This window comes from Phalacrocorax carbo, chromosome 3 (genome assembly GCF_963921805.1).
Source record: "Phalacrocorax carbo chromosome 3, bPhaCar2.1, whole genome shotgun sequence".
NCBI classification, from domain to species: domain Eukaryota; kingdom Metazoa; phylum Chordata; class Aves; order Suliformes; family Phalacrocoracidae; genus Phalacrocorax; species Phalacrocorax carbo.
In genome coordinates this window covers 58664540-58691938 of record NC_087515.1, presented here as the reverse complement: position 1 = coordinate 58691938, position 27399 = coordinate 58664540, and the positions used below count along the sequence as shown (strand labels likewise).

At 36.2% G+C, this 27399-nt stretch overlaps 1 protein-coding gene across 1 annotated transcript in view; it reads right to left on the bottom strand.

The window, feature by feature from the left end:
• The window catches only part of ESR1 (estrogen receptor 1), a 124841-nt gene that overhangs the window by 58671 nt on the left and 38771 nt on the right, over nucleotides 1-27399 (bottom strand). Inside the window, 2 exon segments of the mRNA XM_064447056.1 lie at nucleotides 4880-5212; nucleotides 22146-22262. Coding sequence (XP_064303126.1) covers nucleotides 4880-5212; nucleotides 22146-22262 — 450 coding nt within the window.

Genomic DNA, 27399 nt, shown 5'->3' with positions numbered 1-27399 from the left:
TTTTAATAACGTTTTACAAATATTCACAGCAAGCCCATTAGTCAAATGAGAAAAGACTATAAAGCAGATCTTTTGGAAGGCTTATTAAAAATTATTACAGGAATTGTAAGCCATTCCTGTTTCTTAAGGTAAATGTAAACTATTGCCAGGAGGATCACTACACTTAGAAGCTCTGTAAACTGTCCTGCACTTAAAGGGTTATTAACACATATCACTCTTCTATTAGACTTATTTCTTTCCAATGCAAGCTGACTTTATTTTTTTCTGGAGGTTTGGTGTCACTGAAGTGCAGTGTAAAATTGTGGCTATTGTTGGCCTCTTTACACACTGTTCCTAATTTAACAAACGCCGCAGTTTAGAAGGTCAAATAGGAAAACAATATCTTAAGAAAATAGCAACTTCTGTGGCTTTGAAATAAAAAAAAAAATCAGTGCCAAAATGTTTATCTCCTCGGTTCATGAAGCCATAAAATAAGTACAGCACCGTGAATCATCTCAAAACTTCAAAGCTTGTATGCCCAGTGTACCATTTTAGGGCTATTAAGTTGCACAGCTACTGTACTTCTAGTAAATAGTTATACAAGATTGTAACAGCAGTGCCAAAGATTTCAGCCTTGCAGCAAAACTTCCTTAAAGTTACACTCTTTACCATGAACTCAGTGTGTAACTTGTCTTTTACCATCTCAAGAGCATCTGCACAAAAAAAATATTACTGAGAACACTGAAAATACCAGCTCCCTTTAGAGAATACAGTACTCCAAGTAGAGACGTTACATGATACACACAGTAAGTGTATCATGCAATACAATAAGTTAATTCTTTTGACATATCAGCATTTTATAGAAAAACAAAGTAATGGTTTTGCTCGATGCATCAAAGACCATAACGAAAATTCACTAAACTAGAAAATTTCATTCTGTGATACTGAAGATGGTATTATATCCCCAAATGGTTATGTAAACCAAGAAGAAAATAGAAAGTCGTATCTTTCAGAAATATGTGATTCAGCAATGAGCAGAACATTTATTCATCTAAGCTGATACCTTGCTACATGTGATTTTTAGTGATTTGTCCAAACTAAATGGTAAAATGGTTAAATTACCTGTGTATGTAAAGTCTAGCCCATCACAATCTCTTTGCACCTGCCTTATGTGCAGCTCCTTGCTATTCCAGCTGGCCAAGGTAATCAGAAGGCACTACTGGTGTCTTACAGAGGCCATCTGGGAGGATTTAAGTCAAAATCCCCATTAGACCATGTAAACAGCAAGTCTTGTGGGGCATTCTACATTTCTGGTATATGTCATAGGACACTGTACAATATTTTTGTTCATGTAATCTGGCAAACCCACTTGTATCAATGGGCACGGTTTCAAAGGAAATGAAAGCAAGCTTTTATGCACTTTGCATATTATGAATTGCATTGTCATGGGAGAACTTTGGTGTGACCTCAGTTAACAGTCATGTTATATGTAAATACTGAAGATCATTTTTTAAGGTTATACACAAGAAGCTGTCACAAATTCTCTTTTCCCCAGCGATTTGTTGACACAGCCAAGATTGCAGTGTCAATTTAAACAAGTTTAAACTAATGCTGAACAAGTTGCAGTAAAGATTTAAACCAATTCTCACCTTCCCAATCAGGGCATGTCTGCAGATACCTCATTTTGGAGATTGTCCTCAACATGCCTTTATAACAGATCTCTGCCTACATTATACTACACAGTCTATCATAAATCAATTTCGATTATTCCTTTTTGTAGAACAGATACACTTCTATTCAGTACATCTTCTAATTAGCTGTTTCTTCTTCCATGCCCACCTATTTACATCATCAGAAAGACTGGCTGACCAAAACAATGTCTTTACTAGTTGCTTTGACACAATCCCTCTTCTTTTAAAGAGGAGGCTGTGTAGGCTATGTAGGCTTTAAGCCTACATAGCAAAAGACTCCAGACATATCCCTGAAACCATTTGTAAGCTATATCTTCATTGCATTTCCGTTAATATCAGTTCCTTCCTTCCTCAACAAATATGCTTTCAGCCCAGCCACTCGTATTGACTTTGCTCCTTGCTTTCCATCAGCTAAGTGCCTGCATTTAGCTAAATGAACTTGTGCAATGCTTCCAAGGCTTGAGAGGTGTGCACGGAAGAGGCTGTTTCCTGCAACTGTTTTTTTTTTTCTACTGGTAAAAAGCACATTCGCTTTTTAGAAAAAGATGTTTTTACCCTTGATTCTGAAGCCTGAAGCCTTAGTAAATTAGCTGAGAAAATAGCTGAGTGGAATCCCACAAGGCTGTTGCACAAAATACTTCACCTAACAGAAAAGTTATTCAATTCTTCTGTTTATGCATAAAGTATACAAAAATTCTCTCTAATTAAGCAGTATTGCATATTTCTTAGTAATAATGAAATATTCAAAGGCAACATACTGTGGAGGTAAAAATACAACTTATATTGCCGAACACATTTCTCTTAATGTACATTTATCGCCAGCAAATTCCAGCAGAAGGAAACAGGCAAACAGTCCAAGCAAAGGTCCTGTCTTTGCAAGGTGATCAGTACTTCTAAAAGTTAATATCAGTAACCAAGAACACTCAACATTTTCTAGGACCAAAGGAGAGATTCAGAAAAAAACATTTAAGCACCTAGCTCCAAAATTCCTACTCTCAGAGGACCCAATTTTAGAGGCAGGTAGACAACTGGGCCTGAATTCTTTTAAATCAGCTTTCTGAAATACTTCAATTTCTACTTTTGGTCATGCACACTGTCCACCAAGACACAACACCAAGAACAAGGTAGGTGTCCAGCTCTTTCAGGATCCCCAAACTCTTCATATTCTCTCCTGCTTTAGTACTTTCCTTTGGTATGATTGTTTGTACAGTACCTAATAAATCAAACTATGACTGGGAAGTGATTTTTTTTAGCTTTTTTTAATCAATTTTCACCAGTTTCATATCAAACCCCACCTGTTAGAATATTTATTAATGCATATACATAGAGTCATTTGGCTTAGTTTCTCCTTAGGAGCTATTTTGGCAATTAACAGGCACATCTATTTAAATGTGAAATACATCGGATATACACAGATAGCTGCTACCCCTATACATTTGATTTTCCAATTTCAGAAGGAAATAAAGGATGTATTTGGTAACCCAGGAAGTTTTTTGATTTCACCAAAAGTAATCATCTTGTGACAAGCAGTTTTAGGGAGATATCTGAATAAAAAACAGATTTGTGTTCCCTAACAGTGTTGCCTTGTATCTAAGCACATTTTCATTAATTACATTACTATCAAAATCAAATGTCACAGAAGGCAAATGTTTCCAGTTAGACAACATAAAGAATTTAGAATGTGATATATTCATGTTGAATGTAAATTAATGGATTTTAACAGACTTAGACTAATTATATCTCTAAAATCAGCAGAAAAGTAATTTGAATTTAGCTGGTTTGACAGTGAATAGCTTTAACTCTATTGACATACGTTCATTTTTCAAAAGCATTTTGTAAAGGCATGATTCAAAGCATAGCTAAATTAACAGGAGAAACCACCCTTGACTTGAACAGACTGTGGATCAGGCCTTAACCACTGTGGTTTTGTCAAGAATAAAATTCTCAGGTGATTTCTTATAAGATACGATGAGAAATGAAACACACACAGGTTCTCATTGATCATAGCTGAAGCCCACAAAGTGACATGTGAAAAGTGGTAAAAAGGGAACCCATGAGGACTGGAAAAGACTCAGATTTTATGGGTTATTGATTTACCAGGAAGAGTCTTGCCAAGTTTAAATGAAGGAAAACAAACACGGCATAACCTGGGTGTAATGTTGTTGAGGTAATGCACTTTGTGAGTGAGAGCTGTGGTAGTGTTCTTTAACATCCCGTCATAAATCAGCTACATAATTTTAATGAAATAAATTGCTACAGTAAAAATTTAAGAGATCAGAATCCCAGTGAATTATAAAGTATAAATTACCATGTATGCCGTATGTGTATTTTTACAAAGCTAAAAGTACAACATGTGCAATAGATTTCTAATAACCATTTAAATGTTGACTTATGAAAAGTAGTCTTGTAGACTGAAATTTTAAAAGATCATGAAGTTTAATTACAAAACTACTCTCTTATTTCATTGTTATAAATTAAATAAACCACACGAATGAATGTGTAACGTACATTCAACCAAGAACATTACATACTTCCCATTTCTATTTCTATAATTCCATTCTGTAATTCCCTTCCAGAAAAGAGGGGTCATAGATCAGCAACCATGATGCAACAAAATGATAAAGCTAAAAACATCTAGTTCCAGTAGGAAAATATTTTTATACAAAAATTGTTATTTTGGCTCTGTTTTTCAGAGCCAAAACTCATGGAAGATCTGTAATTTATGGTCAAAAAGATAAACTGGCAATTTAATAAATAATACTAATACTTACAGGCTCAGTAGTGATGCTGAATTTATGGCTTACATTATAGACATGAGAGAAACCCCTTTATCAAAAGGTATCTAAATATTTAACATAACTTGTTTAGATCTACTTGATTAGATCTGGCTTTTAGTAATCTGTTTTTACCTTTAATTTTACCATTTTGGTTTTTTTTTAAATAATTTGCAAACAAAAAAAATTGTCCAACATTCTATGGTGTGGGGAAATATCTTTTCTTGAATAAATCTTTCTTTAAAAGTGACTTACATTGCTCTATAATTTTTTATCAACCAATAAAACATAGAATTTGTGATTTTTTAATGTAGTTATGCTTACGTGAAAAATTTGCATTAAATTAGAATATGTAGTATGAAAACAGGTATGTCTTTTTGCTATTGGTTTGCCATGTAGAGGCTTTTATAGTCCACTGGGGCTTTTTTGCCTTACCTGGAACTCTCTTTGCCCAGTTGATCATGTGCACTAATTCTCTGTCTGCAAGGTTGGTCAAGAGGGTCATCATAGAGGCTTCGTTGAATGGTCTATTTGGGTCATATTCAGAATAAACTATGGGTGGCTCAGCTTCCAGCAAGGCACTGACCATCTGTTCTGCCGTCAGGGACAGGGCCGGACTGTTCTTCTTGTTATGTTTAATCACCAGTGGATTTGTCCAAAGGGTGGGAGCTCGCAGCTCCGTAGAGGCCTCCCCGTTCCTGGAATCTTGCTCCTCTCTTTGACGTTTTTGTTTCATCATTCGGCCACCTCTGCGGTCTTTCCGGATTCCTAGAGACACACAAAAGCATAATGAACTCCTTTCCTTGAATATATGTACTACATACACATGGCTTTAGCCAATCAGCAGCTGTTGTTGATAGACCCAGGTAGCATAACTTTTGGTTTATTTTCTGAAGACTTCTTCCTATATATGGGATCTTACATCAGTAATTGGAGAGAAAAACTGTTTTTAAAAGTAGAGTGTCAGGAATTGTGTACTCCTTCCTAAAATTCAGATTAGTTGGGCTTACACAGGACTCTAGATGAGTGGCACTGTACTGCTGTAAGCCCTGCAAAAAGAAGTCAGTAATTGGGAATAAATAAATATTTCTTTACAGCACAAACTTCAAAGTATGACCCAACCTCTAGCAGACAACTATTCTATAAATGATCAATGATAACTTAATGATCTGGGTGGGACAGATGGATCACAGAAGTAGGTCTCAAAAACTATCTAAAAAAGTTTTGCTCAAGGTCACTTACTATTTTTATTAAACATCATCCTATTACTGAGCCTGTGATCTTCATAATTACATAAAAGCCATCCAAAAAATTTCCCGTTATAATATGAGCTTATACGGCAATAAATAATGCCTGTGTAAGAAGATAAATAGAAGTAAGAAAAGGTAAGATAACTGCAACCTCAGAATCTAATGTGGGAGACCTACTGTCAAAAGGTTGTAATAACTGCAACAGAAACCACCTTTGTCATTACAACACATTTTTGCAATGTGCTTAGCACTGCATGACCCTGAACCCTGGGATATTATCAAGTCAGCCATACCAATTAGAACAACAGGATAAGACCTTATGGTGGAACAAAACCTCCCTTTGAGGGAAGGTTACAAGAAAATTATAAAGCACACGTGGACTCCAACCTTAAAGGTAGGATTAAATCTGGGTCTGAGTGGAGGAGGCACAGGCATTTTGAGGCTCAATTAAAAACTTAAATCAATCATCAAATGGAGGCAAGGGACAAGCACATAATAAGGGAAGCACACAAAGAATTAAGCAATGAAGAGAGGGCAGCTTATAATGGGGCTTATTCTGGAGTTCTCATGCAATATAGAAAAGCAGCACTAGTCCCAGTTTGAAAATCAAAAGTAGTGTATCTATAGAGAAGGAGGAGGCAAACTATTCAAGAAACAGAGAAGAGAGAACAATAAAAAAAAAAAAAAAAACACCACAAAGACAAAACCGCTTTGAGAACTGCTGGCACGTGCAAGTGACCAAGTCTTTCTGACGGTGGGAGAGTGGGAAACACAATCTTTGCTCAGCTTTTTTCACACCACAAACCTTTAAACTCTTAGATTCCCAGTCTTAGTTAGCAACATCTTCATCTCACATCCAGTATTTCTTGCTACAAATGATGGATCATATCAGCAGGTGTCCTTTCCCAGTCTCAAAGGAACAGAGAGGATCTTTAGATCTGTTTGCCTTTCTTTGAATATGGTGGTATTTTCACTGAATTACTACTTGAAGATTAAGAACTTTACATTGAAGTCATTCAAACCCTAGTTGGCCTCCTAATTCTATTCTATTAATCTTTCCAGATAAAGTGAGCTCAATAAATCTTTCATCACTCCTACTCTTAATCTCTCTACGTTTTCCCATTCGTTAAATTAATTGTAAGCCAAAAGTCTCGAGTGCATTGCTGCTTCCATTTTTCATTTAGCAATACCAATTTTTTCTACCGCTAAACTGTTTCTATTTAGGACATGAGGAAGAGATTCTTGACATTAAGAAAAAATGCAAGACTCATTTTGGCAAAATGTCATCCTAGAGTTATTCTTATTGGTAGCTTACTTCATTGTAATACTCAATAGTATGCATTCTCTGTCTGTAACACATATTTTGGTTGTATGCTTTATATCAATGTAATGATTTTGAGTTAAAATTGCCCTGTGAAATATGCAGACATAATCATGTGAACAAACCCACATGGTTCATACACACTAAAGCATATGTTAACTTTCTCACATCCCAAATTCTACAGCTGCTCATTTAGCAATTTCCTTTTGAAGAGTTAAAAGTATCCGTGGGGCCTGTACTGTCCAACATATAAATAGATGGACTCAGAACTGACGTAATTCAGAAACAAGATCTTAGGGTTAGAATAATACTATAAAAACTTCAGATAAGTTAGTTTAGAAAGTAAATGGAAGGGTAGAAATTATTAGGAGAGGAAGGGAGGACAGAGCATCTTCATAAATCACAGATTTTATTAACTCATGAGGCACACTACAATGAACAGTGTGTGCAGTCCTGTTCTTCCCATTTTAAAAAGAGATATCAAAGAAATGAAAAAGGATAAGAGAAAGACAAGTAAGATCTTCTGAAATGTGAAACAAGTTTGGTGCAAGAAACAGCTAAGTTGATTAGGTCTGCTTGGCCTGCAAGACAGACGCAAGACAACAAAATCAGGAGTAGCAAGAGGATGAATAAAGTACAACACTGACGCTTCTCTTCTAATACAAGATGGTACCAAACAAAACTACCCCATGCAATGTTCAGGAGAGACAAGAAGAGGTTCTCTTTCACACCATGCCGGGACACAGCTGAAAGTGTGAATAAATTAGAATGTGGTATATGTTAGAAAGCTGTAGGACAAATTTGATGGAGAAAAGAATTCATTAAGGGTTAATAAACACTAATAGGGCACCTTTGCCATAAGTCTCCATGGCATGGATTACTGTAAGATCAGAAAGGATTTTTTTGGTTTTGCTTTTTACTTACTTCAGGCCTGCCTTGTTAAGTAAAACAAGGATGTCATGAGAATTTGACGTAACAGGGAAAGTGGCAAATGTAAGCAAATTTAGCTGCTTACAAACCAACTAGATTCTAAATAAGAATAATACTTTTATTTTTAATTCAACTGCAAGCTTTGCACTGGCTTTTCTTCACCTTAAAAAGAAGTGGTGCATTGAGCAAAGTTGAACATAACTAGTTTGCAGGAGATGCCCCCCACAAATTCATTTTTACATTTTTATTTTGGGATGTAAAATAAACAAAAAAACCATACTAAGCCTACACTGGATTTTGTAGAGACCAGCTCTGGGGAAAAAAAAAAGTCAGTAGGAGTATGCATTCCTTCCGCCTCACATCAGCAGCTTTTATGATCACAGACAGAAAGGTCTTTGAATCTGTATAAGCATCATCAGAGATTTATAGAAATTACTACTAACTCTTTACCTAACCCCTAGACGGACAAGCAACAAAGTGATTTTATTATTCATTTTCTTGGACCAAAGAGGAGTGAGCATCACCCTGAAAAATGCAAGTGCCTCCAAATCTCCTTCAACTTAATCAAATTTTATCTCTGTTAAAAAGAGATAATAGTGATGCACAGTCACTAATCCCAAAAAAGACAACTCTATCAAGCACAATTTCATTGCCAAAAGTGTGCAAAATTTTTTTTTAATATATGAATGCTTTGATTTTGATTCCACAGTTCAGCCGATATAGGAACATGAACTGCCAAATGTTATGAAAACCAATATTCTACCAAAAATGGAAGTACTATGTATCTTGCAAAAGCTCTAAAACAATTTCCACTTGTGTTTTAAAGCTACGAGAGCCAAGATTTTCAAAGGGAGTTTTATAAAGACTTGCATGTAAATTCAGTCATCTTTTTAGATATGGAGCCAGGTTTCAAAACTGCTGAATAATTATGTACTCCAGTCAGTAGAACCTGATCAGCAATAAAATAGCATATGGACCATGGAACCAATGTTAACCTAAGGAAATACTTCACTAGTGTTTTCCACCATGTTATTAAAACAAAACAAAAAATAAATTCCAGATTATTAAAAAAAATCCTAAATTAGGATTGTATTGGATGAATATTGAATCTCAGCCACCTTCTAAGAAAAAAACTCCACCTTTAAATCTTTTATCTGGAGCGTGTCCAGCAAAGGACAATGAAGGTGGTGAAGGGTCTGGAGAACAAGTTTTATGAGGAGCAGCTGAGGGACCTGGGGTTGTTTAGTCTGGAGAAAAGGAGGCTGAGGGGAGACCTTCTCGCTCTCTACAACTACCTGAAAGGAGGTTGTAGTGAGGTGGGTGTTGGTCTTGTCTCCCAAGTTACTAGTGGTAGGACAAGAGGAAATGGCTTCAAGTTGAGTGAAGGGAAGTTTAGATTCGATATTAGGACAAATGTCTTCACTGAAAGAGTGGTCAGGCATTGGAACAGGCTGCCCAGAGAGGTGGTGGAGTCACCATCCCTGGGGGTGTTCAAAAAATGTGTAGATGTGGCACTTCAGGACATGGTTTAGGAGACATGGTGGTGTTGGGTTGATTGCTGGACTTGATGATCCTAGAGGTCATTTCAACCTTAGTGATTCTATGAGTCTATGATCTTCTGTATTATATAAAATATTTAGAGGAAGAAGAGGAGGAAAACAAAGAGAATAAAATTTGCTTTGCTCTGCCTGAACAATAGAATAATGCATTTTAGATTTAAAGTATATGTACAATCTCAAATTATATTCTACTTAAATGGGAACTGCATCTGCCTGTCATTGTAAAGCCTATTCACTTGCAGCCTATTTATTAACCCATCTCTTCAATTTTGCTGGAGTTCTGAACAGCTTTCCAATAACTGCAAGCAAAAACTCTCATCAAGAATTTTTTTTCTACATATAGTACCTTTCTTTGAAGGTTAAAACTCTCAGGTTAATATTATGTTTAAACTTATCTTACTTACCTGCAAATACATTAAAAAAATATCCCCAATATTTTTTGAATTAAGCCTACCCCAAAAGTCTACAGAGGTCTAGTCCTCTAACTGCATTTTAGGATACAGATTTTCAGCAATTCATTTTTTAACTATCTGTATCAGTGGTCATCAATCATTGAGATGGCTCCAGGCACTTTATATGTGAAGCCCAGCCTAAAGAACGCAAACTCCCATTGATCTGTGATCTCCTGGATCACCTCAGGAAAGGAAAGACGTCAGCCCCGAGCAATATCCACAGCCTAAAATCTTTGGACTATAAGTCTCTGTTTCAAATACATCTCTGTGCTTCACCTTGCAAACAATCTGCAAAATTAGTTACTAGTATCATGATACATATTTAACAGTGGAAACAGAAGCAAAGTTTTGCTGTTTTCTGGAGAGCAACGGTTACTTATGAGATCATACCATAAAGTGGTTCAATAGAAGTCACGCTGACAAGTTCTGTATTTTCTAACATTTGAGAATTTCACTTTGCTACTTTATTCAACCATTAATATACTTAATTAATACACATCATGACTGTACATATTATACACAGATATTTATTTTCTATTAATTAATTGTAGCTGTCATTTCATGACACAAAGTCACCTGACAACACTGTTCTATTTTGGGAGAGGACATAACTATTTTATTTTATAGAAAAAAATAAACAGGCAGAATGCAATTACACAATTGTGAATTTAGGCAGGAACTATATCTCTTGTCTTGCAATAAGTGATAAGGATGTTGCAGCTATGGTATTTTTCTCAGATTATCCCATTCAGTAAAACTGGCTTAGTCCAATGCTGTTTATCTTGCAACCTTTCAGTAACATGAAACTACAATAATTTAAAATCATCACCTTCTTTCAAGAAATGTAGAAGTTTATTATCATTGTGTAGCTGGACCATAAAAAATATATTAACTTCTGAAACAATTTCTCTTTTTTTATCTCTGTCAATAAACGTGCAGAAGCACAGCAGTCTCTCCAAGATGGCTGCAGGAGGCACTTACTGCACACCCAGAAGTGGCAGCACATTTGGTTTCATAATTCCAGGTCCATACAGTGGGATGAGACAGTATTTTATCCTAGAAACTGCTATATTACATCTACTGGAAATAGGAGGGTTTATTTCACATTTTATAAACAAAGATTTTTACCTGTTATTACATATGCTTTCTATGTGTATAATTAAAGAAGAATTTGGTTTGCCTCCTGAGGGAATATTTGGGAAAAGAAAGATGACTGGTGAGGCCTCTCACTCCACCTCAGGAGCTGGTATTTACAGGAGAATGATGGAGAAGAAGAAAAACTTTTCTTTGCTACTCTTCCTTACTTTAACACTCAGCTTTCAAAGAACTGCTCTGCTGCTTCTCCTTCTAGCCCTGGAAGATAGGGCTGTAGCACCTAAGAATTCACAGGAAAAGCAGAACAGACAGGAAGAAAAACTGAAACAGCTAGAAAGAGAATTGATAGAGATCTGAAGGGGGGAAGACAACCGAACTGATGTGGGGAATGGGATTAATTAATGCTTCTAGCATATATGTAATAACCAGGACATAATTACTGGATTGGGAAGTAACTCTAATTGCTGCCTGCATAATTTTTCATCACTTCATAGACTTGCAGAGGTGATGTACTTCATTCAGGTTAATTACTAATATCTTTTTTTTTTTTTTTTCTGGTGTATCTTGCTTGGTTCAGAAGGAAGACATGGTATTATTTTTTTCTTTTTATGCAATGACTGAAACAAGTAAGTCTATCTTCACAAAACACAAGGTTTAGGATATAGCAGTCAGTATTTCCGTGTGTATTTTCCCTCCAGACATTTTAACTGCATCCTTCCCTTGCACCTGCTGAGTTTATACTGCACTGCAGATTTTTAAAGTACTAAAAGAATAGCTTTCTAGTGCTTACCTCCTTTCAGGAGCAATGCCTTGACAGAAAGAACCAGTCACTTTTCTCTCTTTACAGCAACACAGATTAGGGGCATATTGTTTATTTGGGCCTTTTTTTTATGTAAGTTCTACAGTAACATTTATATCATTTTTCATTGATATACAGTAAAATTCTGCTTTTAGTAGTTATTGTAGTTGTCATAACATACACCATCATAAACACCATATGAGTAGGAAAAAATGTAACTGGTCACAGGTTGTAGCTATGATAAAGCTGTGAGATCTCAGGTACTCTGTTATTATAACACATTTCAATATCTTTTGCCTGAATATATCAGGGCTTTTTTATTCATAATGGTTTTATACTTGACAAAAAACCGAAATGTTAAAATCAATGTGCAAAGACTTAAAATCACAGTGACCAAGCAAGAAAATTAAAAGCAACACTTCAGTCACCATCGGTAAACCTTACCCATCTCATGTGGGTATGCATGCATGTATTATGATGTAACATACATTTCATTCTAAAACTTTAGGCACACAAAAAGTTTTTTTTTCTAGCATGTGCTAGCCCCGATGCGTGCAAACAACTGGGTTAGCTGTTGATACAGTCTTGGCTTCCACATTGTGATTCAGTGACAACAGAAAGGCTTTTTAACAAAATAACAGAAGATGGTTTTAATAGTAGTGTTTGCATATAATCACAATTTGAGTAATGGCACAGTAGTCTTCTACTGCTGCAAGGAAAATTTATATTCACTCCAATTGCATTTTAGATTCTCTACTGCCTTAGGTTACCAGAAGATAGCAGGTTTAGAGATCATACAGGGAAATAACAAACCCATGAACTGTTAAATCCCATGCCCCCTTTTGGACAAAGTACCATCAGAGAAGCAGCATGCTGTTGGACTAAACTTTAATTAGTCAGAATATTTCAAATCATAGACAAAAATAATCTCTATCACAACATCTGGCTTTTCTTTCGTCCCCTAACTGCTCTAGAAACCCCATAAATGACATGGAAAATACTTCATTACTGTTCACTGTCTTTCCATTATTACCAGTGCCTTGCTATCCTACAGTTCCCACACTCGGTTCACTCAGGGGGTGATAACAGCATCTGTCACTGCCCCAGACATGGGCACAAGAATGCAGTTACTGATCAAAGTTCATTGGCACGTAACTTTGAGCTGTACCACTAACAGTACATGGCAGCACCCTGCAAATCCTTGCAATAAGTCAGTGCTCTACAAATTAACCTCCACTTTATACTTGACAGACATTCAGATGGCATTTCAAGCATTTAAACTAGTGGGAAAAAAGTAGATTTGGAAACTCGTCAAGTCAAAACATAAAGGCAAGCTAAGTGCCAGAACTGGAGAATCAGTTTCTAGGCAGCAAGCGTGTAAGCAATAGCTTATCATTTGTATCAGCATTTTCTCATGTCTCGTTGGATTTTGCAAAATAAGTAACTTTTAACCCAGGGAAGAAGCTCCTACTTAAAAGCTGTTTGCTCAGAAATGAGTTTTTAGCTTTGAAGATTTTCCTTCCTGTTTGTGGCTTCCTGATAATGCAGACTTTTCCTTTTACTGCTTACTTTCCATTTCAGCAACACAGCTGCTGTGACTCCTAGGAGGAACAGGTTCAGAACAGGGCTGGTTGAAATGTCATGGGAAAGGACAGCCTTATGCACAGGAGAATACTGCAACAGCTAGGTTAAACAGGATTACAAAATTAAGACGTTTGGCTCACAAATAAATTGGAGGAAAAAAGCCAGAGTGGGGATGTCAGAGTGGGGATAGTGAGTGTGAGGATGGCGTGGGAACCATGCTGAAACTCCCTGTAGCAATCGCCAGCTTGTGGCCACACTCTGAAGGGGGAAAAAAAATCATGGCAGGAATGCAAAGGAATGTCTTTGGGGTTTTTTTCCTAAGATGACAACAAGAGGACAGATCAACAATTGGTTTTGGAAACAGTAATCAGTAAATGATTTACCAGCTAACCTCCCAGTCTGGAGCAACCTTTGAACCTGAGGCTCTTTGTCCACAGTTCTGCTCCTCATTAGCAGACTCCAGATGATAAGAGACATCTGACATTTCTATATACATGCACAGCCTTGCAGTATTAAAAGTCTATAATTTTGTCAGTTTGTCAAAGGAGTATTTAAAAAATGCTTGGAAACACCTTCTCTTCTAAACAATTTTGTTACTCTTCGAGACTGATCTACCTCGTCAGAATTATGTTGAAAATTGGCAGAGAGATGGAATATCTGGTGTTCTGTAAAACAAAGCCTTCTGGAGAATAAAAGACTAAACATACGTGGCAAGTAGAAGAGATTATAAATAAGAAGGCATCCTTCAGAAAGCCAGAAAGTCTATAGCCCAGTTGATGATCAGAATATTAAAGGAGCATGCAGAGAAGAACAGACCATGGCAGAGAAGCCACATGAATCCTTTACACCAGTGGTCACAAAAGAAGAAACCAGATTTCTCTATGCCAGAAACCCTTTATACAGGGAGCAGAGGAACCCTTCTGACTCTGAAGTGAGAGCTCAAGATGCTATAAATCCAAAAGCCTCTTTCAAATGTCCTAATACAGGAGGGATTTACTAAACTTCTGGAGAAGAGCTCTGGCACTTTGTCATCATCGCTGCCATTGGCAAAACTAAGTGACTGCAAAAGGAAAATAGTGTGAACAAGTCAAAAGTTCCCTTATGGGCACAAGCCTCAGTGTCACCTAGGCACAACTGGCTTTAGCATCTAAAGGGTGGATGCAAGAAAGGTGGCTGTCTCCTAACGACCTCTTACAGTAATTCTGTTTTGCAGATAGACCTCATTAAGCACAGCTCCACTGAATTCAATAGTTTTTAAATGCTTCATTGGAAATAAAAATCTTACAGCTTCCTATAAAACCTAAGGTCACTGTAGCTGCTGTACATAAGTAGAGGTCAGGAATATAACTATTAGAATCTACAGTGTAGGTCCTAATATTGTAATGTATCTCGACATGATGGTCCTTCCAAGGTATTTTTGAGTTCTTTGGGATTTTCAGAGCTTTTCTGCTTGGTTCTCTCTACATAAATATATTATTTGGTCACAGGAAAGTAACACCACTTTCCAGGTTCAAGTTTTATAGGCTTAATAAATTACTTCTTTTGAATACGATTCAGACAATCAGTCCTTTTATTTCATATCCATTTCTCTCTTAGAAAAATCAAACAGAAATGTAAATTGTGCTGAAAACCCAGGTGGGTTGATAATTACTTTAAATGAGATACATTGTCTGAAATCTTCTAAAAAAATTAATCAGAATTTAATGTTTAATCTTGAACAGGCCTGCCTCAAGTGACAGTGCTTAATAGCTTCGTTTCTGACAAGGCTATCTAGACACTCACTAGTAGAAATAAATAACAGATTTGAGTTTGGTCTGTGCACCTGGATTTAGCAATTTTTTCTGCTCCTGAGTGGTTGATGAATGCTGTATGTTTGTTTATGTGGGTGTTTTTTTAAAAAAAAATCTCATCCTTTTCCAAACTGCAGCTTTTTCTGTCCTCTATAATCAGGACTACCTTTTACTAAAAGAGAGAGAGGGAGAGAGAAGCCACACTGAGGGGATGCAGGGCCCAGGGCTTGCATTCAGATATTCTGCTTCAACTCCTGGTTCTGCCACCAGTTTGCTCAGTGATCAAGCAACGTTACATTTCACAGTGTCCCAGTATTCCTATCAGCTGCAACACAGATCGTAAAACTGGCCTTCCATGTAAAGTTTTTAAAGACCTGGTGACAAAAAAAATGTTGTTAACAAGCAGGAAAACATAATTTGTGGTCTCTAATGACTATTCATAACTCACAGTTTGAGAACCAATGATCTAGTAATTACTGATGAAGGTGCAAGACATGATTCATCCTAATATGTATTTTGGCATTCAGTCTTCGGCATTCATAGCACACATTTTAAAGAGCATCAGAGGGCATGTAGAAGAGAAGCAAGAGAAGTTCAATTAATCCATCATTTAACTGAATCCCTTTCAGTGCTGACGCTCCTGCACAAATCATCCTAAGTTATGGCAACAGCCCCATTTCTAGGCAATATTTACAGTGAAGCCATACATCTTTCAGGGGTTACAATAAAGCCTTTACAGGAATCATACACCAACCATGAGCTGGGAAAGCCAAGTAGTTTTAGGAGTATGAGTCCATTGGTATAATTCTCAATGACAGCAAGAAATTGTAACTGCTACATTTTAGAAATTGGATAAATTAGGGTATTGAAGCTATTTGGCCTGATATATCAGGACTGATAGTGCTAGAACTATCAGGCAAATGCCTGACCAAGTGAAGAACAAGAAGCTCTAGTACTCTAGGAATTTCTCAAGCTCAGCAATGAGACGACACCATCTCATGTGACCTGCATAGGTTTGCTCAAAACCAGCGAATGCACAGTGACACCCTGAGGTACCTGTAGTATGAACAAGTGGCAGACAAAAGTGGAGCCACAACAAAGATCCTAGACTTCATTTAAAATTAATCAGCAATTTAAATGGGGACTATCTCACTGCTGTATCCATTCCCAAGTAATATCACAACTAAATTAATGCCTAAATAGGAATTTTTAAGTACATAAAGGCCAAAAAGCAAATGTAAACAAATATACAGATATCATTAGCTTTACAATCTCAAACAAGTGTTCAAGGGTAAAACATAAAAAATTCTGCAGTATTAAAAATTCTTATATGTAAATATAGCGTATAAATAAGCATAAGCCACGTTATCCCTTTTCCACCTGACTCTAACAGGTCTTGAACAACCTTGTCTAAATTCAGTGTTGAACCTGCTTTGAGCAGGTGGTCTGACAAGAGACCCTCTAGCGTTCCTTCAAATGCAGATGGTTCTGTGGAGTGGGATAGGAAGATAAAGTATTTTTGGCAAAAATGTTCACAGCAATGGTCTCTCCTTCTTATACTGTGGGCAGAATGGTGCAATATTATATTTTGGGACAATTCAATGGCAACAATCCACTTTGCCTGTGTACAAAGGGGAAAAAGAAACATATCACTAAAAGGCGTGGTTTCAATTCGATCTCCTTTTCCAGGTGGCTGTTATAAACTCATACCACTTGGCTTCAAATGCTGCATGAGTACATGTTTTCAGCCCATCAATTACATCTTAAAAATGTACATTTCCTCATACATTTATCAGGCTCCACCTACACAGTTATTTGGCTGAGTACAGAACAGTATGTCTAATAAATATCATAAAAGTTCTCCTCAGACAAACCAAAATAGTTTCACATTATTAATCAATTTTCCTTCATTCACTAATTTCTATTTTAATATCATATTTCATTAAAAAGTAATTACATCAAAAACTAGAAAGTCTGGAGCCCTTCCAGTGGTTGCATCAGACATCAATTTACCTCTGCTTTTGAGAATGATTTTAATAACTCTCTAGCCTTTTACCATGGACAAATATAGCATTCATCAAGGAAGCATAGCTGCCTCCATTTAAAGACAAAAATCAGCAAGGTTCTTCTCTGAGAGGATGACAAATTTGCCAAATGTTTTTTTCTTTTTCCCTGTAAAACTTTGCCTGAAACTTCAGCGACATTGTCACATTGAACCAGGCTGAACTCCCATGTGATTACAGATGAGTAATTATTTCAAGAGAATTTAAGGGAAAAACTGAAAGCCTCCTGTCTCTAGACTCCGATATCTAGTTAATGAACATTTCTACAGGCACCTGGCATGTGGTTAAGCACGCTGTTATGGCAAACACAGACTTTTATTCCCTGGCAGTATTGCAGTAACCTCTGAAGGGATCTCAGATACTTTGTGAGGGCAACACCGAAGGATATAGGTTTCAAATGCACTGTAATACTGTAATTTCATTGTCACAAGAAACAACACTCAAAATATGCTCTCTACAATATCAAATTTCAGGCTGTTCAAAGACAGTAAATACCCCTGCTCTTATACATTATCACCATGTGGATCTAGCACATGAGCACTCAAAACCTTCATTGATATATTTCGTATGACTTGAGGTTGGGAAGGCATCAGCATTTGACAACTGACAGAATTATGTAGGTCCCAGGGTGACTAAAAATTGACTACCAGGAAGATAACTGACTTTTCATTAAGGATTTAGCATTTAATGTTATGGCAAATTTTTTTGATAGCCACTGATTCCACAAGCACTCGGTTGCTCTGATCCCACAGAACACTTGATGTTAAATCTGCCTTGTCACATGTGACAGGAGGGGAAGAACATAGCATGCTATATAACTAGAAATCCCCATTCATTCAGCACACTATAAAGATACTTAATTAATAAATAACAATAAAAACAAGGTACTTTTGATTTCAAAGAATGAGGTCCTTCGAAGCCAAGTCATCAGAAAGCCATTAACATTTCATTAACATAACATTTCATTGTTATGAAAAAATTGAAAACTGGATCTGTACTGGAACAGAGATCACATGGACCATATGCATGGTTGAATCTGCTGTAAAAATTTGGAAGTTCCCAAATCCATTTGGAATTGGTGAATCCATTTGGTGGTCTCATTTGGAAGCTGGGACCACCCCAATGCATGAAATATTAAGTTGGAATATACTTCTCCAAACCAGAACAGATACAATCTTCAGGAAAGCATCAGTGAATCACAGACAAAAACAAGGCTACTGTTGCCTGCTACCCAACCAAAAAAAGAGGGAGATGACAAGGAGCTTATTCCGTGTGACCTCTTTATCCCCACATACAAACAGGGGTGCATGGCCTAAACAATAACATATAATTTTAAGGTCTTTGGGGCTTATTCAGAAAGAGAGAGTGAAGCATTTGGACTAAATATAACTGTTACAAATTCCGCCTCAGATGCCGACTGCGTGAGCGGAGGTTCTGGCAGTCTAATTGTCTCTCGAAGCAGCACAGTAACAGATGCAGAAGGAAACACTTGCAAGCATGAGAGAAAGAAAATAACTCTTCAGTACTGAAAGAAGTTTTCAAAAGATGAAAGAACAGCAGCATTAAAAAAATGATAAAATTTCCACAGAAACTCATAAATAAGTGTTCCCACAGCACAGCTCAAGAGCCACTTGAAGCCAGCATTTTTTCTGAGTGAAGCCCCAAAAATATATTTCAGTTGTGTCTACTCTATTAATAATAATATATATGAACTACTTTATGCTGCATTAAGTGACCTTCTATGACAAAAACCTCAGCTTATAACCTATGTTTAAAATTAACCAGACATTTAATCACAACTTTATCTATCTTCCCCCATAATTACTGAAGCTCAATAATTAATATCAGCTACTGCTCAGAAGGTAAATGATAGATAAAAGTCACAAGTTAGCTGCTTTGATAATTTATTTAAAAACCTCAGCTAATTCAGTTCAGAAGGAAAACTGAGATTACATTTAAAGAAAAGAAATATTACAGCTTTTTTCCACTACATCTAAAAGGTATATCATAATAAGCAAACTGTGGAGATAGATATAGAAGTGAGATATGACACAACTGAATATTTTTCAAATGTATGATAGAATTAATGCATTTAAATAAGGCACATCCTTCAATATGAACAGAGGAGAGTATTTAAATTAAAAGATTCAATCAAGAGAACTATGAATGATTAGAGAAAAATGTAGACCTTGTGTTAACCACAGCACTACATGAATTAAGTATGTTGAAAAGTGTTACTATACGAGACCTATTAAAAGAGAAAAGCCTAAGAGATCTCCTCAGAGAAAACAAAATAAAAACCACCAAAAATATTTTAAAACATTTAAAAGTTAACACTTTGAAAGTTAACCAGATGGCATGCCAAGAACATTCACTTAACCTTTGTCTTCATCTGAGAGAAAAGTTACAATCATCAAGTACTACCTAAAGAAAAGGATTTCTTTCTCCCAGTTACATGGACAATACAGGATCAGTGATGACTCCAGCAGAACCTTGAATATTTTACTTCATCCTACATTAACTTCACCTTTCCTGAATACTTCATCTGCCAGCATGCCAGATTTATAACCTGCAACTGAGGGATCTTGAGAAATTTTTCCCGGACTTCATAAAATAAATATTCTTACACTCTTGCCTATGAACCAATGATGGATGTTAGTGCATTATTAGTGATCCTATAGGAGCAGACAGAATTTATCCACCTGGTCTCCTTGTTTGTAAATTGAGAGCTTAGTTAAAAAAAAAAAAAAAAAAAAAAAAAAAAACACTAAACAAACCCTAACACAACTATTTTCAAACTGCTGGCTGCAGTAATGACTATAGAAATCTTACAGCATTGTAAAAGGAAAGGATGAAATCCATAGGATTTTACTCAAGTGAGAGCCACTGTATGAAATAAAAACTCCAGAACCTCTATATTAGAAGGAAAATTTGGACAAAATTGCAGTCTTTTTCTGGACTTCTTTACTCTACAGAATGCTAGTTGAGAATTCTGTGTCATTTTTATGTGACTGAAACAACTGTGTATGGAACAGTGAAAAAACTATTACTATATGTATCTTAGAGAAGAGATATGAAAACCATCAAAATGGTACAGTGGATCATTAATTAAATACATATGACTATAAACGGATGGAAATGTGCCAAATGAAAGATGTAATATCAATATAAAACATGATATATCTTAACTATGATATGCCATATGTACAAGGGTCAAAGCTAAAGCTGCATGCCAAATTTATGTATGGGATTGTCTGATTTTAGTTTGCCTTATCTGAAACTTTAACTTCTTTGGACCATAGCAGTGATACTAATTATATACATTTTACTTTAAAGAGCTCTAGCCGTATACACCAGGGTGTTAAGTCAGAAACAAAAAAAACTCTGGATACATAAACTATATATTTTGAAAAAAAATCAGCTACTGTCCTAAGTGTTAGAATTAAAAAGAGATTTGACACCTTCCTCCAGCTTGCATCCCAAAACAGAGATTAACACAACAGAGCCTCAGCTCTTGCCTAATCCTTGAGTTGAGAAAAATGAAGATTCAATGTCAAAGTGCAGCAACAACTGACTAGTTTTCCTTTACTCTTTCCCCTTTACTCTTTCTCCCAAGATTCACAGACTTGGCCTACCTCGACCACAGACTGGACTAATAAACAATCCTTTGTTGTGGGGAGGATAAACATGATGAGCTACTCCTCCCTCTTGCCCCAGATTTTTGTGGAATAAGCATTAGGTGTGCCAGAGAAAGGGACAACCAATCTGTAATTTAACAATTAGCTCCTTTCACACATAAGACTTGGGTTCTAATCTTTTCTCTTCTGAGCACTTACTAGTTTGCTAAATTTTCCTATAGAAATAGGGTTCAATAAAGCTAGGGATTAATCTTCATTAATAAAAGCAATCTGAAATTTTTAGTAGGCTACAAGGTTTTCTTCTGCTTTAGAGCAAATATGAAACTTGACTTCCTGTTCTTAAATATTCTTAATTATTAGGAGCTTGGCTTTTTCAAAAGGATTAAAAATAGCTAACTTCTGTCTGCTTCTGCCAAACATAAGGTACTGTAACATAGAGGAGAAAGATGGGTATCATGATCAATCCAAAACTATGTTACAAAAATACTCTTCCATCTAAGAACACACCATAGCAGTTGTTCAGTATTGTACTGTATTTCTGATTTTGCCTCCAAAAGTGAAATGCTGTGTATGTAAATAAAGTAATTTAGTGGTATTTCATTTCAGCCTAAACATTCAGTGTCTGGTTCTTCTTCTCTGTATCATTATTACATCAGTATGTCTAAGAAAGTGGCATTTATCTCAGTTATTATAAAATGAGTGATGCTTTAATATTGGTAGGTGGAATTAATTCGCATATAAAATATGTGTACAGTACTGGAATAGAGGAGTTGACTTTCCTTTCCAGAATTCACAGAACAAGTATTATATATTCAGAAGGTTATTTTGATGAATATGGACTCATCTGAGACTACCAGTGCTTTTCACACTGAACTGCAAAATGCTATGGTCATTAAATGAAAGGTTAAGTTTCATTCATCATGATCTGGAGTATACCATGAGAGACTAAAACATAATGAATTAAAAATATTAACAGAAGAATCCTAATTCCACTGAAGGCAATGTTCCTGTTATTTTTGATGTAAATTTGGGCAAGAGTAATAACCTGGCATTTGGGACTTTTTTTTAATTATTTATTTAATCGCTCTTTGATTTAATATGCTTCAGCTCAAAGGAATTAGTTGCTTCCTCTTTGAGGAACCATATCAGCTGTCAAATGAAGTTACAAAACAGGAAGGTAGACACCAATGCTGAGGATTTGTTGGTTGCTGTGTACATACCGCCTTTCATCATTCCCACTTCATAGCACTTTCTTAGTCGGCAAGCCTGGCAACTCTTTCTTCTGTTCTTGTCGATGGTGCACTGGTTAGTAGCAGGACACATGTAGTCATTGTGCCCTGTAAAATCAGAGGAAAGTTAAGGAGACAGTTATACACAGACATAACAAAACTTCCTATAATAAGCTCTTATTCTTCACTGAGTATTTAGTATAGCATCTAACTTCACGGGAAGAAAGTAGGGTTACTGTCATAATTTATCACGAAAATATTGATATGGACAGTGAAACTAACATCTATTCACAACACATTTACTCACAAGTTCTTTAAAAATACAAATTAAACACACAAATTACAACTTCTGTAGAATAATTAAAATAATGACCAATTAAAGCAGTTACAAAAGAGGATAGATTAATATGAACAAGTCCCTCGACTTCCTTGCTCTTAGCCTGAGAAATACAATGCTATCTGGTCCATGTGCCTGTGTTGATGTTTAACCAATAGACTGCACAAAATGTTTAGAGGTTTATAGAATTAAAAATGCTTATGCAGAGAACATTTTTTCGATATCTACCACAACCTGGGGCAGTCAGCAAACAAATAACAGCATAAAATAGAAGCAACAACCATCAATTAATTGTATCCCAGGGATAAATCAGTCTCTAATCCCAATTGCCTGTCTACTGATATATGCAAAAACATTTTGTAATGACAAATTCTTAAATTACTCTATGCTGCAACCAAGTTTGGTACTGGTACCTTTTCCTTCAGAGATCCACTTCCTCATTTATTACCCTCTACGTCTCAATTCTCATTACAAAGATTTTCAGTGTACCATAATTTGTAACTGCGAACAAGCCTCTATTCCCATTTTCTCTTTAAAAATGTGTGCTTAAACCTGCTATAAAATTATTTTTCAACCATAAACAAAGTTTAGCAAGGACAAAAAAGACTATGCAAAGTGATCTTATTGGTGCTCTGTATTAATCTAAACACAACTAAGGTACAGCACACAACGAAACAATTTTACTGCAGAACTGTTTGTTCTTTCTTTCAGGTCAAGGGATCAGACTGAGGTAGAGTAGGGTGGAGGTCTGACAGAGGCCTTGGTCTCATCAGATCATCTCTCCTTGACTAGAAATTAGAAAACAGAGTAAAATTTACTATCGGATTACACCAGGAACATCTGCTCTCTAATGCTACATAACAGGGATCCAATGAAAATAAGCAGCCAAATTGTAAACTTTTTAATATGGTGACAGCTGACTACACACAGTCTCAAGTAGACATAATTATTAATTTTTAGCTCTACTTGACAGAGCAGTAGAATACTGGAAAAAATCTGAATCCACAGGTTTTACTCCAGGCTGAGGTAAAAATGTAGAACAGGAACACTACCTCAACCTCAGCATGAAAGACCATTTTAATTTTCATTTCCTCTGGTAGGAAACAGACTGTTCTATATCTGATTCAAAACATTTCACATGTAAGGAAAAAAAAGGCGAGTCAGAAAGAAAAGGGCCTCGACCATACAAAAATGCAATATCTACAGGGAAAAGGAGCAAAAAGGGAAATCCATATTTTTAAGAAAATGCACACTAAACAGCAGCAAAAGATTGTAGCACCTGACCTCAATCGCCAGCCTTGCTTCATAAGCCAGGCTCTGAAATAGCATGAGAGAAAGGTGGAAAACTTTAATTACTCTTTTTAAAAACAAAGAAAGACTTTGACAGAGTATCTGATCTTCTTCCTAGTGAAGTTTAAAGGTAAAGCCACAAGAGGAACGAGCGCAGCCTCTGAATTCAGCAAACAATTCAGAACACCATTTAGCAGTCTGTAAAACAAGCAGATCACTGTTCCCACTTAGGTCAAAGCTGAACACATGCTTATCTCCTTTGTTGGACTGGCTGATGATCATAAGGTTCAACTCTCAAAAAAAAGTTACAGTATGCAAATACCAAAAATCAAGTGAAATCGATATCAGCAGGGCAGCCATCCTTTTTCACAGTGCTTACATGGGTGACAACAGTTTCTTTTGCTCTGAACCTAGATTTCCTTATGCAAACTGCAAAAGTTTTGGAACTGGCATTTGGTTTGTAGAATAGTACATAAAACTATCCTATTTTTGATAGAGCTACAGTCCCTACTGAAATTAACATGATTCATCTTATCATACTTTTACATTGAAAAGTTTTATCATAAATATACTCTTTAAAGGTTAGCATAATTAGTCTGCTTTCATGCACATGACCTGCACCTTAGACAATCCACTCTTCTTTCAAAGTGCTTGACAGACTTCACAGAATAAAACCTGTAATATATTGAATGCAAAAAAAAAAATCTGTGTGTGAGGGGCATACTTCTTCAGATTATGAGTGACATGGTACTGTCATTGTTTCGACTTCTTATTTGCTGTAAATCTAGGAAGATGATCATGTATTTAACATTTCTCATAGTTTTTTATTTAGTTTAACCAACCTGCCTTCAGGAGACTGGAAATGATGCAAGCAACCAGAAGAAAAAGTTTTATAATTAGAGTATACAGTAGAAATGTTTGTCAGATTAATCCCAGAAGAAGAAAGAAACAAAGGGACGAAGGAAGGCAGAACCTTTCCTGCTTCTCCACAACACCATCTGATTTCAAGGATTCGGTCACAGGAAGTGAGGCAGTTTCCTTTGCAAGGCACAGACAGACTAGAGCAGTCTAGCTTGGGGTGGCATGGAGAGAAAAAGGTAGAAGAACGCAATTAAGGAACAGGTAACACACAGAGACAAGTTTTATTATAAAGTGAAATAGTATAACTCAAAAACTCTGTGTAAAGTGAAGTTTTCTTGTAACAATTCTACCTTTTATTTTATCCTCATCTCTCAGCAAAGTTGATTTTCAACAATCTGACTTACTAAAAGAGATTTCTCACTAGTGGGAATCACTAACATGAAAGTGGGATACATCAACAGGTGCTCAGCTGTCCTGCACTTCATTTGCATGGTATCCAAATGGAACACATGCTAGAAGAGAGGTTAATTAGGCCACTTGGATAGTTGGTATCACAGCCATACCAAGAGGAAGAAATGTCTTCAGTGATCACTGATACTCATAAAGGGAAGCACACGCCATTTGGTCTCTGTGATATTATTGAGTTCTTAAAAATATTTATCACATAGCCTGCACAAAATTAAAGGCAGTGAGTTTAATAGGGTAGAGCCCCTAGTTTTAAACCCCCCATATGTATGACCTGCACTGTCATGAGCTACAAAGGAAGAGTTTAAGGGAGCTGTTGGAGGAGCTTGAGGAAGGGTGGTCTGTTTTTCTTATATCTCACACGTTGTACATTTTAAAAAATAAAAATAACATTAAGTACTTTTATAGCACTTTATTATATGCTAAGGTCTTTCCAGAACAGGGTGCAAAGATCTGGCCCTTTTCTCAAAGCACTAATTTTAGATGTGACAATCTATATGATAATGACCAACAGTGGAGGGGGAAAGAATGAGGAAGCAAAGTGCCAACAAGAAGATAACGGCTGAAGTTAGGATGGATTTAAGTTTATTCTAACACAGTCAGAGCTTTTTCTTACTGCACATGCAGTCTAACTTTCTCTCATACCATGAGCCATGTGGCTAGTATTTATGTTCAGACTCGTTGGTGTCCATCTAAGGGTTCTCAAGATACCTCTGGTGTATGCAACAGCAGTGCATGCTTGAATAGGAGCAGGCAGATGATTTACCTGTGAGAGCATCAGTCAGCATAACACTCCACATTTCTTTAAAGTTAAGCGTTACTACATTCAGCAGAACATTTAAGCATTTGTATACTTCTAGCAAGTAGTCCCAGCACAGTATATACAGCTAAAGTACATGCTTGAGTGTTTCACTGAATTGCAGCTTTGAAAAGCTCAGTTCATTTTGACCTTGAGCAGCAAGGATGAAAATTGGGATCATATTAGTATATCAATGACAATTAACATAACACAAATATTTTTTTCTTAAATATGTAAACAGTTGCCATATTATATTCCAATAACCATCAAGATTAGCCTGAGGAAATGATTAGTTTAAACAATACAAAAGTTGTAAAAAAAATGAACTAAAGAAACCAACATGTTGGCATGCCAGCTTAAGAATGCTTAAGGACATTTCTACAAAGCTAATAAAGGAACATTTTTGCCAGGTGAATTTTGTATGACACCTAAACTGATGTAGTTGAATTGGCTCATCACACATTTTAAACAAAGCCAGTAATAATTATTAGCCTTTTACTAATATGTACTTTTCCTTTAATTATGCTTTTATTTTCAGTTCTCACATCACACAAATTTCTTGAACCATTCTTTATCTATCTGCATAAGGCATCTGCCAGGTTAGCTGTTACCTGTGGAAGGACCAGATCCTTCTATGATCTTATTCTGACAGTGAAAGTAGCAGAATTTCATATATGTAGGTGAAGGGAATGTTGAATGTAAAATAAGAAGTTATACCAATTTCAAGTTAAAGTGCCCCAATAAAACTGCAGTGATTGATTTTAAAACCTCACTCTTTCCTAACAGGTTTCACAAAAGAGCAGAAGGTTATGTCTAATTCCTTTATAAGCACAGACACTCAAATTCACAGCTTAATTACCCTCAGACAAGGTCTTTGCATTTGGAACTTGGTTTCTCTTAGCAACTACCCAACACTGCTGAGAAGATTAACAATTTTCTGTTTTTAAACTAACAAGACATTACTACATGTGACAGTAAGGAAAAGGACTTAGAAGATTATAAATCATACTTCCTTTGCATCCAGTAAGGAAGTCCTCCTACACATACCTCAGAAAGAAAGATCACAGACCCACTGAAGAATGAGAAAGGAGGAAAGGTTAAAATCAGTATACTCTGCTATGTCCTTCAGCTGTGTCATGTAGCTCCCACACTGAGTGTTCACCTTCTAGTGGAATATTCTTGCCTTCATGTATGTATAGCACTGTTCACATGAGCATTTAATTCAAGCCAAATGATTATGATACCAACCTTTCCTTTAACCTTTTCGTGTACTACTTCAGCTAACAGGAAAGATGAACAATGACAAAGGGCATTGCATGACAATACCAAACCTGCTGCCATCTCCTGAGTTTAATATTGCATGAACATATACATTGAGAAAGCATAACATATAAAAAGTAGGCCACTATGTAACTTTATAAATATATAAATGTAAAATCATATTTTCTACCCCAGCAGATGATTTCGAAGTTTTTATTATTGGCCGTAGTCCT